The sequence below is a fragment of the Eupeodes corollae genome, chromosome 1 (genome assembly GCF_945859685.1).
Source record: "Eupeodes corollae chromosome 1, idEupCoro1.1, whole genome shotgun sequence".
NCBI classification, from domain to species: Eukaryota; Metazoa; Arthropoda; class Insecta; order Diptera; family Syrphidae; genus Eupeodes; species Eupeodes corollae.
The window spans coordinates 9,214,428-9,226,824 of NC_079147.1; the positions used below are offsets into that span (position 1 = coordinate 9,214,428).

Below are 12,397 nucleotides of genomic sequence, written 5' to 3' on the forward strand. Positions count from 1 at the left end.
AGGCGACGGAAAAGTTACTACAGATGAAACTGGACACATACAATTATCGGTCGATTTCGGCACGATTATTGATTCACAAGATGCTCTCATTGATACAACATTTTTTACCAGGAGGCTAGGTGTCATGCAAATCTATCGATACAGTTTGTGAAGCTAACGAAGCTGTAAATTATCCAATTGAGTTTTTGAACTCATTGGATTTACCAGGTATGCTACTGCATAATTTATAACTTGAGGTTGGATCTCCGGTAATTTTGTTTCGTAATTTGAACCCACCACGGTTATGCAACGGAACGCGATTAAACGCGAATTAAAAATTAATGAAAAATGTTATCGAAGCCGTAATTCTAAATGGCAAATTCCGAGGTGAAAATATATTATTACCTCGAATCCCTATTATACCCACAGATTTAATTCAAACGCCTTCAATTTCCAAATAGATTGGCATTTGCAATGACTATCAATAAGTCTCAAGGCCAAACTATGTCTGTCTGCGGCTTAGATTTGAGCACTTCATGGTGTCCACACGGACAATTATACATACGTGGCGTGCTCTCGAGTGGTCAAACCATCCAGTTTGTTTGTTTGGCAAAAGATGGGATAACACAAAATATTGTACACTCTGTTGCATTAAGGGATTGATTTTTTTTTTGTAGTATTTCCATAATTAGCGATATGTATGTTATAGTTGAAAAGTACTTTGTTCTAAACAACTTTATATGATCACTTTCAAAATGAAATGAATAATATTTGTATGAAATTTCGTTCAGAATTAGTATAAATAAATGAATCAGTGCTCCTGCAGTTCATTAAAATTTGGACTATAAAAGGAATAAGCCAGAATGTTGGCACAGAATCTATTGCTCGAAACTTATCATGTATATAATTTTAAAGAATTAATTTAAATAAATTAAAAAAATTCCCTTTGTGATTTGTTATTTTAATATTTTGTCACAGAATATACCACATCCTTACACACTTGCAATAAGTTAGTTATTTATTTTTAGCAAAATATTCTCTAGAAATTATTTATATGACAAAACACCGTTTGTCGGGTCAGCTAGTAACTTTATAATAATTTAGTTTAATTAATCTTTTTGAAACATGCTTCCTGCTTTAAAAAACATATAACCTGATCGAAGTTTCATTCAATTTTCATTTCCTTGTCGGAAACAGCCCCAGCAATTTGGCCAAGGTAATGTTTTCAATGAAAAGAGTCATGATAACATGATTCTTCAGTTTTCAAATCAAGAGTACTTTCACAGGAATACCACTTGAATAAAAGTATGATTCATGAATTGTGATTTTAAACTAAGATATTAAGTTAGGAACGATCGTAAAAATAGATAAAAAATCAAACTTAAAATATAGATACGCATTAAGAAAAAAAACTACCACTTAATAAACTCAATTTCAAAAAGACAAATGTTTACGAACAAAAGTTTGAACACAATATTTTCTTTTCGTACTTTCCTCAAATTGTTTTCTAAGAATGAATATTGATGCATAACCATTCCAAAAAATATTATTAATAATAAATTATTAACTGTCTCCTGAAATCTCTTAAAGGATAAGCTTTATAAATACAAACAAAAATAAATCAAATATCGCATTGATTTTTTTGCCGTATTTAATATGGCTGATAAAACCACTAACTTATCAGTATTCTGACATAAATAGCTCAAAGTGCTTCGGTTTTAGCTTAAAAGAGAAACAAAATAAAATAAATACATTTCAAGTTAAAACAATTAAATTTGGTGAATTAATTATAAACTTTCTCGAAAATTATTTAACCGCCATTATCATCGTCGTCGTCCCGTGAAATCATGCTAAAATTGTACTTTCTTGTAACAGTGATTGTGTCTTTTGTTTTAATCAGTTCTTCCAAAGATGTAATTCTCAAATACAATATCAAACAAAACCTTCGTGCTCGGTCCCTTCCATATGAAGATTGTGGTAAGTTAATTCAGATGTTGTAACTTATTCAATTAGAAATTATGAAGGTTATCAGTTCCAGTACTTTTTACTGAGGGATATTTAACTTTTTCGTTAAGTCAATATTAATGCAAACAAAGATGGCGGACGAAGTCTTATTAATTTTTCCGAAATAATATGTTTTTGACCTAAATTTTTGATAGAAGAAATTAGTTCTAAGTGGTGAAATGATAGTAGAGTAGAAACGTCTATGACTGAATGAACAATAAGCTCCCAATATTTTAAATCAAACTAAAAGTCGATAAATCATTTGAAAAAGCTTTAATGGCTCACTTAAAAAAGACAACTTATTTACATTTGACATATTTATGAAAATAGGTTGCGTGCTTATCTATTTGTTTAAAGTTCTTTAAAATTAAGGTAAACAATGCGGAGTGCTTTCAGATTTGAAGTATAATAGTTTGATCGAAATTTACGCGGGAACTTCAATTCAATTATTGTTGATTTCACAAGTGATGACTTTATTTTTAAACTATGGCCGAGAGTATAGTATTTTTAACTAGTTCGATCTTTTTAAAAAAAGTCACAGCGCTTTGAAGGTAAGTTTCTATTTCCGCTATCAAAGTTTTATGCAAAAAGAATTCCCCAACGACATTTCCCAGTTTTCCCTATGAAACAAGAAACACATAAGATTCCTTATTTCACTTTTAACGAAGTTTTTAATTTTCTAAGAAATGGTTGTAATGTTTGATCATTTCAGGTTTAAAATCAAATTAGAATATTTATGTTTTATGCGCGTTATTTTTTTCAGCGAATTATCAATCGAATGGTGAATAAAAGAAATCGTTCCGATATTTGAAATTTGCAACCTTAACAACTTTTCAAAAAAATTATGCATCAAATCAAAAATCGATCCATTTCTTGAAACTTAACCTGCATTAAAAAAACCTGAATTACATTTCTATGCCTGCGTATAAATGACAAATGACGTGTAATCGTGGGAAATTGACAGATAACTTATCATTTCTTCATTTAACGAAAAATCAGCTTTGCTTTATTAAATTTGGATGAACTGAGTCAGTAAAAGCTTTACGATTTGTTGTCTTTTACCACACGTTTACAACGTTTTATCTATGGGCAATTAACTACTCATTACCGCCATAAAGTTCCAGCTGTCACAAGGGATAAGGGTTATAAAATAAAATCAAAGACACAGCACGTCGAAAGTTATTATTTTTTTTTTTGTTAATCGAAGTCGAGACTTTTATCATCGGTTATCAATAAATTGATCAAATTTGACAGAAAGCACTTTAACTTGTGTCACATTTTAATCCGTTTTAATTATTATTTGTATACTACTTGTTTAAGCTATTAAATCGATAACGATAATAACTGATTTTTTTTATTTTTATTCACAGGATCTCACTACGATATTTTACTTTTGGAAATTTCAAGTTGTTCTCAGATACCATGTTCCATGGAAAGAGGCAGTCAGGTTTTTGTTCATGCAGTTTTCGATGACAAAGGTTCGTAAAACAATAAAACAATTTATATAAGCTGAAGTAATATTTTTTAATTTAGAGCCTCTTGAAATAAATCAATAAATAAATCCGGGTAGGTCTAGCTTATAAAGATTGATTTATGATATTGATAAATTTGTGCTATTCTTGTTTGTAAGGGAACGTTGGGTTATTTGTGAGACGTCACTTCCATTAGATAAATTTAAAATGGGTTTAAAATAGTCATGTTTATTGGTTTAAAGAGGCGTACAGCTGTCATATTAATTTGAAGAAGATAATAAACGTTTATTAGAATAAAATTACTATTTTCCATCATAATTTTAATACTGAACAATCGATCGAAAGAGAGTTTTTCCATTAAATGTTAGTTTCGAGTGCTCTTGAAATCAAATACTAAGTACCTTAGCCTTTGGGAAAAACCAAGTACCTACTTAACTAGGTTTTATAATATTAAAATAATTACCAGAAATTACTATCAAATTTAACTATAATAGTAAAAGACTTATATACTTAGTATAAGTTTTCAAATTTCGTCATAAAGAATGGGATTTTTGAAAAGCAATCAATTATTTATTTCAAAAGGAATAGAAAACCACTGAATATTATTTTTTTTCTGTAGAATTAGTTTCGGTGCTGTTCGTAATTTTACTTTTAAATTCGTCTTCGTTTGATGTAACTAAGAATATCAAGTTATCAAATTTTGACAATGCGCAGGTTCATACGGTAAAGGCCCAACTGTAATAGGCATAAGCAAACATAAGCTTATGTCAAAAACCCAACGAAAATTCACTTAAGTTTGTAAAATTACTGCGGATAGCCATAAATCAATTTTGAACACGTCTCTATGTGTCATATTTTACTTATGCGGCGAGCGACTGGGATCACTCTTGCTTAGGTTTGCTTAAGTTAACGAAACAGAGAAAAAATGAACGAATGTTCACTCGTATTGAGATGCTTTGTATTCGCCACGTTTACTTATGCGCGCATATGCTAGTTTATGCCTATTAAAGTTGGGCCTTAAGGCAAGTGTCTAGTACCTGATTGGCCAGCTGCCAAAAAATTACAGTCCGACTAAGGCAAATTTATTGAAAAGTTGCCTTGAAAGTTAGCCAGGAAAAATCTCCCTAAAGCATCTCGCACATGAGCTACGAACTACGCACTGCGAACTTTGAAAATAGGGAAGGATTTAAAAGGAGATACCGGTGCACATTGGTCTTAAAGTTCTGAACATCGAAATGGGAGGGAAAAACAGAGTTGGTTAAAACATTCCACATTCTCGATGTGCGATTAAAGAAAGAATCTCTATACTTGACAGTACGCCCGAAATTGAGCTCAAGGCTAAACTGATGAGCATTCCTAGAAGTGCGAGTGTTACAGTATTACGGCTGAATTGTTTAAGGGGTGGAATGACAGAACATTGTTTGTAAAAATATCTATAAAACAACGAAAGGCATGAAACATTGCGACGGTGTTCTAGCGATGTAAATGTTTTGATTATAGTTCTGCCGCCTATCATAAGAGGTGATCTGTGATATTCATACCGAGTACTGATAGTTGATTGGTTTCCTGGATACAAGTGCCACCCATAGATAGTTGCATCGGGGATGCGTTACGCTTTAACGACAGGAGACAGCGTTGAGTTTTCGAAACATTAAATTCTACACGGTTTTTGATTCCCCATTGGACAATGCTGTCAAGATCAGAATTTAATGAGCTTATCATAAACTGCCGTTAAAATTCCACATCCGAAGGACAAGGATGTGAATCTATAAACGACTATGAAAAGCTGAGGGTACTGTATGTCGTCGGCGAAACAGTTTAATGGATTAGAAGTGGCAGACATAAAATCATTTATGAATATATGGAAAAGAGTCGGAGACAAAGCGAAGCCCTGGGGGACAACAGCATTTATTTAATAAATTTCAGACTTGAAACCATCTAATACAACTTGTATAAAACACCTAATCAAACGAAGAACGGATTGGTCAATACAAAAAGCACGCATATTTAATAAGAGAGCTTGGTGCTCTCAAGAACAGGAGGACTGATGACACTATCCCATAGCATCGAATTAACAGCAAAATGTGCTGCACGCAAATTGCCTTTATCAATCGAGCTACACAGGGAGTGTAATTGTGGACGAGCGTTGGAACTGAGGATGACGTGGTGTTTCGTACGTTTTTTACAAATGACCAGATACTTCCTTTGGAACATTGTAGTATTTTTTGCCTTAATTTCTGATCATGCAAAAATTTGGTTTGTCGAATATGACCATTACAGGTCTTTCTAGCTTGTTTAAACTCCAGTTTTCCTCAGTCGGGTTGGCTTTATAACAACGAAAATTAACATCTCTGAACCTAATTACCTCTTTACAGCTCGAATCAAACCATGAGTTCTCTTTGGGTTTGATAGATTTCACCTTATTAGGGATACAATTTCTCATTCCACAAAGTATTAAATTTGTTACCATTTATGCGCTGGAGTCCACTTCACTATCGAGGAAGCATAGTGACCAGTTAAAGTTCCTGAAGAATTCATTGAGACCGTCCCAGTTGGTTTTCTCATATTGCCAAACGGTTCTCATAGCAGTTTTTTCTTTAACTTGTTTTTTTTTACATGTGCTTTATTTCTATTCGCAGACAGCGACAAATTAAATTACCCTTTTCTCCACATTTTTCTCAGCCATGATCTTATAATTTTGAGGTTAAGTTGAGCTCGAACAATTTATTCGTTGCAGATGTATGTGGATTGTATGTGGAACGCGAATAGAGTTTGACAGTTCATAGCAACCACACTGCAATTCGTTAAGCACTATTCACATGAACACGACCAACAACCTACGAACGAACGAATATTCGTCGATTTTGACATTTCTTTCACATGAGAGTTTTTAATTCGTCGCGAATATTTCTTCAAGGAGCCAAAGCCGAACATCATTCACCACCGAAACCAAAACAAGAATGATTTCTTAGGTTAAGTACGCGCAATTATTTTATTCGTTGCAAGTGTGGATAATGTGGAACGCGAATAAAGTTTGACAGTTCGCATCAACAACAATTTTTTTCGCCACGAATGAAAGGTAAAAAAAAGTAAAATTATGCATCATTAATCAAATAGAAACTATATTACAATCATTTGTTAAGAATTTGTGTGGAAATATGTCTTCAAACGTATATAAATTCACGTTTTGTAGTTCATTCAGCGCTCATGTGAATACTACTTTACTACCAAACTGTTTTTACAAAATTTTATTATCCTAACAATAGTGTTAATTGTTTTTTTTTTTATAATTTCAATGTGTTTATGTTTGAAACTAACTTTTTGAAATGTGGTTTGTTCGTCTATTCGTTCATTCATTGTTTGCTCTCATGTGCAAGGTCCTTAACTATCAACCTGCTCAATTTTACCTATGTCAAAATGACAGCTGATCATGTTTTTCCAAAAAATTAATGTTGACATATGTAGCGTGAAAAGGGAAAAACCAGCATTTTAAAAATATTACAACACAACCTTATTATATCAAGTCAAAGTGGGATATGGAGTCACTGCATCAGATGAACTCATTTAAAATTTAGCACAACTACAGGGTTATCCGTTTTGCGTTTTTTGTTTTTTTATGTATATACAATATTATTTATTATATTTCTTTTTTATTTAAAAGTTTGAACGTTGACATTATGTGCGAAACACTACATCGTTAGAATCTCCACCACACGAATTGTTGCAAGCATCGATTGTTTAGGTAATTTTCGATCACTTTTTGACACATATTGGGCGGTAACTCAGCCATAAAAAGTCGTTTTATTCAATAGTAGGCAAAAAATTCGGTTATCATATGACCTTAACGCCTGAAATTGACGTTTTTGAAGAAGTAAGGGCCAATCACACCTCCGGACCAAACATTAACTTTTTGTGGCCTCTCTTAAATTACTTGAAGATTCTCAGAACCCCAACTACGATAATTTTGTGTAATTACATACCCATTGAGTGAGAAATGTGGTTCGTCGCTAAAAAAAACTTTGTTCGAAAAATCACCGTCCACCGCCTGTTTTTCAAGCACCCATTCGACGTTTCTACGACGCGACGTTGTGAATGGTCAATCGGCTTCAGCTGTTGGTTGAGATGGACTTTATATGAATGTACATTGTACGTACATATGTATGTATGCGTAGAACTGTAAATGCAAATGCAAGATACGCCATAATGTGCCGTAAGAGAATCGTAATTCCTGAGAACGAAGGGGATTGAAATATTTAGATCTTCGGTAACATTTTCGTTTAAATCAGCGGAACGAGCGAAACGATGATACACAGGCCTTAGACGCCAGTTATAGCTATCATTGGTTTTCATCATAGAAAACAAGCATTGAAATTTGTTTGGCAGGTAGTTCATAGCAGTCATTAAAAATTTCTGTCATTGAAAAAAATTTCCTGATTGAAATCCACCGAAAATCTTTTACTGACAGACATCTGTCATTGGAATTGTGTGAAATTGGAACACAAATCAGTGGAACGATTCGTTTCAATTTTGAATATAGAAGTATCAGCTGTTCAGGAAAGTGAATTTCCGTCGGAAAAATAGAAAAATAGATTTTTAGAGAAAAATATATGGGTAATTACAAATTCTTTGCGTGATTTCCCATCGATCAGTATTATAATTTTCATTTCTAATGAAAGGGAAACACCGTCAAATATCGATTCAAAAATGTTTCCGGATCGATTTCAATGATAGCTATAATTGGCGCCTTACAATATCTCAAACCAATCCAGTCTCTTCCAATTTCTTCACAATTTTGCCAATTGCTTGCGTAGTTGGACGATTATGTGAACCATAATCTCCTCTTAAAACACGATATGTGGCTGTGGCAGAATCATCATTTTTGTAGCAGGTTTTAAAAATTTGTATGTGTTGTGCGATAGCTAAACCATTGATTTTCGTAAACGTCAGACTTTCAAATGGAAACAAATCTTTGTGCTAAATGGATAACGCATTGGCTGCGTTCAATCTCAGACAGATAGGGTATCCGGGTACCTTTTTGTTAGTGTTTTGCTTGTAAAATAACAGCTGAGATGTCAAAGAAGGAATTAAAAGTATCCAAGAATTTCTGGGGCATGGGGCATAGAACATGGTTGAATTTCAAGAAACTTGAAAATTGATTTCAGCCTTTTGTATTCGTTGGTAAACAAAAAGATACAAAATGTTAGTTGAAGTTGTATTTAAGGATGTTCTGTGTATAATAGACGATGAAGAATCTATTTGCCATTTGCTATATTTATTTAGTTGTTACGCATCTATCAATTTATCATCGTCCAACAAATGAGTTGAATTATCCATTAATTCTTTTATCTTACAACAATTTTGACTTCAAAGCTTTTTGTGAACAGCTGAAAGTTATTTTTATTTTTTGACAGCTATCTCAATACAACTATCCAACTCGTTCAACAAGGTATCTAAAAATAAACATATACAAGATACCCTATCCAACACGAGATTGAACGCAGACATTATAACACAATAAGGAACAGAATGTCAAACTGACAGAAATATTTGTATGGAAATTAAATTTGCCTCATGTAGCATAAAAAAGAAATAGAAACTAATTATATTAAAGTGGGAAATTGAGTCGTAGCATCAGAGTAACCCATTTAAAAATTAGCACAACTATTTCTGTGATAGAGTGCTTTATGTATCCTATTGTTAGGTTAGGAATAATTAACAGGTTAGGTTAGGAATTTTTAACAATTTTGAACATAATGCAGCTTCTGTGTTAATGATGAAGATTTTAAACATAGTTCGCTGTTTTTTTAAGACAAAGGTATGCCATTAACTATAAAAAACGATATCAGCAACACTATATCCTTTTCGTGAAGTTTTCCATGATCGATAACCACATTTTTAATTTATAAATTCACGAACTATATTTTTAGGGCCTTTATGCTTAGCTTTGATATTATTTTTCACATGGTCCCAAATAAAAAGGTGATAAGTCACAAGGTTCCGGTGGCCAGTAAAAACCAAAGTTTTCCTTTAGAAACGTCTGATTCCAAAAATGTTCGAGGTTTACGTTATCAAGCCTTCAGCAGCAATATTCTGAGTAGTTCGAGAAATGCAGACGGTCCCAACAACCCAAAGATTGCTTCCTTCATGACGACTCAGAAGTGCTTTAGTTTTGTGTTTTTTGAGAGTTTTAACAATTTTAAATGTCATTGTTAAAGCTTGTGTCGTTGCAGTTTTAGTAATAGTGTAGTATTACTTTTCAAATGACAAAAGATGACATTTGAAAACCCTCAAGCTATTATTATTTGACATATACGGTAGTCACATATGACTTCTTTAAGGTGACTTATTTTGAAGTCTCATAATCACACTTGTTGGATGAAAAAGACAGTAAGTGAGTTTTTGTGGTATTCCATGTAAAGTACAGTGAGAAATTGTCAACAAAACGATCCGCAGTAGCCAGATTTTTGTATTTAAAAATTGGTACAACTAAAAAAAGATCTGTCAGAATAATAATACAAAAAATAACACACAAATAGAAGAAAGTTTTGGGAAAATCAAATGTTAAAATTAACTTAGTAAAAAAAAAACTAACTAAAACTAATAAAATGAACAATTTTCAAGAAGAAATGGTAAGACAACATTTGAAAATTGAGGTTCCATAAAAATAGTTCATTTAACAATTGCAGCTTTGACATACAATACAAACTTCAAGAAGGGGGTTTGTTCATAGACTATTACATTAACATGTGTGGATTCGAGTTGAAATGAGCTTCATTTGACTGCGGTCGGGGATATCCATTTTCATTAACAAATCTAAATAATATCAACAGTAATTGATTTATTTTTTCGCCAATGGAAAACACATGACTCCAAATGCATAACTATTCAACGAACACAGCCATCAAGATACAAATGCAATATCAATCGTACCAACATTTGAGAACGAAATCACATAAGATCCATTCGAGACTCGTAAAAATGTCAAAAGCCCATCCCTAGTAAGATTCTACTTTAACTTTTATCGCTAGTATTTATACTATATTGTTTTTGTTATTCGTGTAAAATCCAACTATACTATGGATAGATTTTCAAACAAAACACGGCTAATGTGATCACCGACATGGAACAAACAAGTGACACAATAATTGTTGTTATCAACGTTTGTCGTCGGCAGCGGCCTTAGAGTGTCTCCCCCTTTCAAAAAGTTATACGAGTAGAGGTTTTTACCTTTAAACATTTTAATTTATTACAAAGCTATAAGATTTAAGTATTATTAATGTTTATTATGCTGTTACAAAAAAATAAAAAAATTATATTGGTGTAATTTATGATATGATTTTTCTTTATTACTTTATCTATCTATTCACCATCAGATAGTAATACTCAATTTTTAAAGCACAGCGTTAGATGGGTATTCAATGCTATTAAAACCGCAGCAACTATAAGCCCAGATCCATGTGATGGCCAGGATGAATGTATAACCAATAACGCAGAGGGAAAGTCATATTGGGCCTCGGTTTATGTCAATAGCTCATTGCCAGTGGTAAGACTCTTAAAACACAGTCTATAACTAGAAACTTACTAATATTTTATATTTTAACTATAAAATTAATTACAGATGCGGGGGTCAATGGTGTGGGAAGCAGGCAATGACAAAGAGAAAAATTTAATATGTTTTAAGATTCCAATTTATATAACGTTATAAAAAATAATATGAGGTGATTTATTTGCGTTTATTTAAATTAAATACTCAAACCAAGTGATGGAACTTATAATGATATTCATATTTGACTGCTGAAATAAATACACGTAATTAAGAAAACTGTTAAAAGCCATGATTTTTTTTTTGAAACGATACAAATATTTCTACAAAAGCGTAGAACTTAAGTTAAAGACTCAGATGACTCACACCTTGGCTGCGTTCAATCTTGAGTTGGATATGCTGCTGTGGAGTTGGATAAAAACATAACTTTCAGATATTTTCAACAAGCAGTAAAACATTTAGATTTTGAGGTACAAAATTATTGTAAAATTACAACTTTTATAGATGACTGCTATAATTCACTGGATTTTTACAGAAAAACATACAACTTTGAAGTGAATTGTTGGGTTCCTTCTTCAACCAGCTGAACTGAAATTCTTCGATACCTTTGGATTTATTTTTTGACATCCCAGTTATTTTGAATCAGCTGTTCCTTTACACGTAAAACACTAACAAAAAGATATCCGTTTACCCTATCTGTCTGATGTTGAACGCAACCACTATAAACGATCATTTTTGAGCAGGTTGTTAAGCATGTTTTTCTATAGTGTTTCAGCATTTGACACCTTTCAAACTGTTATTTGAAGTATAATAAAGTAAGTTGAATCTGTTTTAATTTTCAGTTATCGGTTGTATTATTAAAAAGAGGCTGGGATGCGACCCACACTGATAACTTCCCATCCCGTCTGTCGATTTGTCTTGCTTAAAAGTTTGTCTATATGTACTCGTATCAATTTTTACCAAATTTGCGTACTATTTTCTGTAGATTTTATTTTTTATGAAAAAACGGACTGTTGGATTTTTATATAAAAATTACTGAATATCGAAAACAATATTTTATGTGAAATAAAATAAGTTTCAAGCCAATATTTTTAAGTTTTGAAAAGCTATTTGAGTCGAAAGTAAATTTTTACGAAGTTTTAGTATTGTTTTTTTTAGTTTTATTTTTTGTAAAAAAAACTGTCAATTCGATTTTTTAAAAATTTTACCAAATGTTGAAAACAATATTTCTTATGATATAAAATTTTTAAAGAGATATTTGAGTTGAAAATCAATTTTTACCAACTTTTATACAGTTTTTTTTAGGTTTTTATTTTTTATAAAAAAACTGTCAATTCGATTTTTTTCAAACTTTAACTGAATGTTGACAACAACATTTTTGAAAGATAAAAGTAAATTT

General features: G+C 32.0%; 1 protein-coding gene across 1 annotated transcript; it reads left to right on the forward strand.

Moving 5' to 3' along the window:
* The first annotated feature begins 1,775 nt into the window (after window positions 1–1,775).
* LOC129941820 (NPC intracellular cholesterol transporter 2) lies at window positions 1,776–11,286 on the forward strand. Its single transcript, XM_056050555.1, has 4 exons — window positions 1,776–1,956; window positions 3,354–3,461; window positions 10,829–10,998; window positions 11,074–11,286. The coding sequence occupies exons 1-4, from the start codon at window positions 1,827–1,829 to the stop codon at window positions 11,158–11,160; spliced, it is 495 nt and encodes a 164-aa protein (XP_055906530.1). The 5' UTR covers window positions 1,776–1,826; the 3' UTR covers window positions 11,161–11,286.
* The last annotated feature ends 1,111 nt before the right edge of the window (window positions 11,287–12,397 follow it).

What these genes read in the sequence shown, in the direction of transcription:
- LOC129941820 (XM_056050555.1), top strand. Translation starts at nt 1,827, where the DNA reads ATGCTAAAATTGTACTTTCTTGTAACAGTGATTGTGTCTTTTGTTTTA. An exon ending in TGCAGTTTTCGATGACAAAG is followed by an intron (nt 3,462 to 10,828) that starts GTTCGTAAAACA and finishes ATTCACCATCAG; the next exon opens with ATAGTAATACTCAATTTTTA. An exon ending in TCAATAGCTCATTGCCAGTG is followed by an intron (nt 10,999 to 11,073) that starts GTAAGACTCTTA and finishes AATTAATTACAG; the next exon opens with ATGCGGGGGTCAATGGTGTG.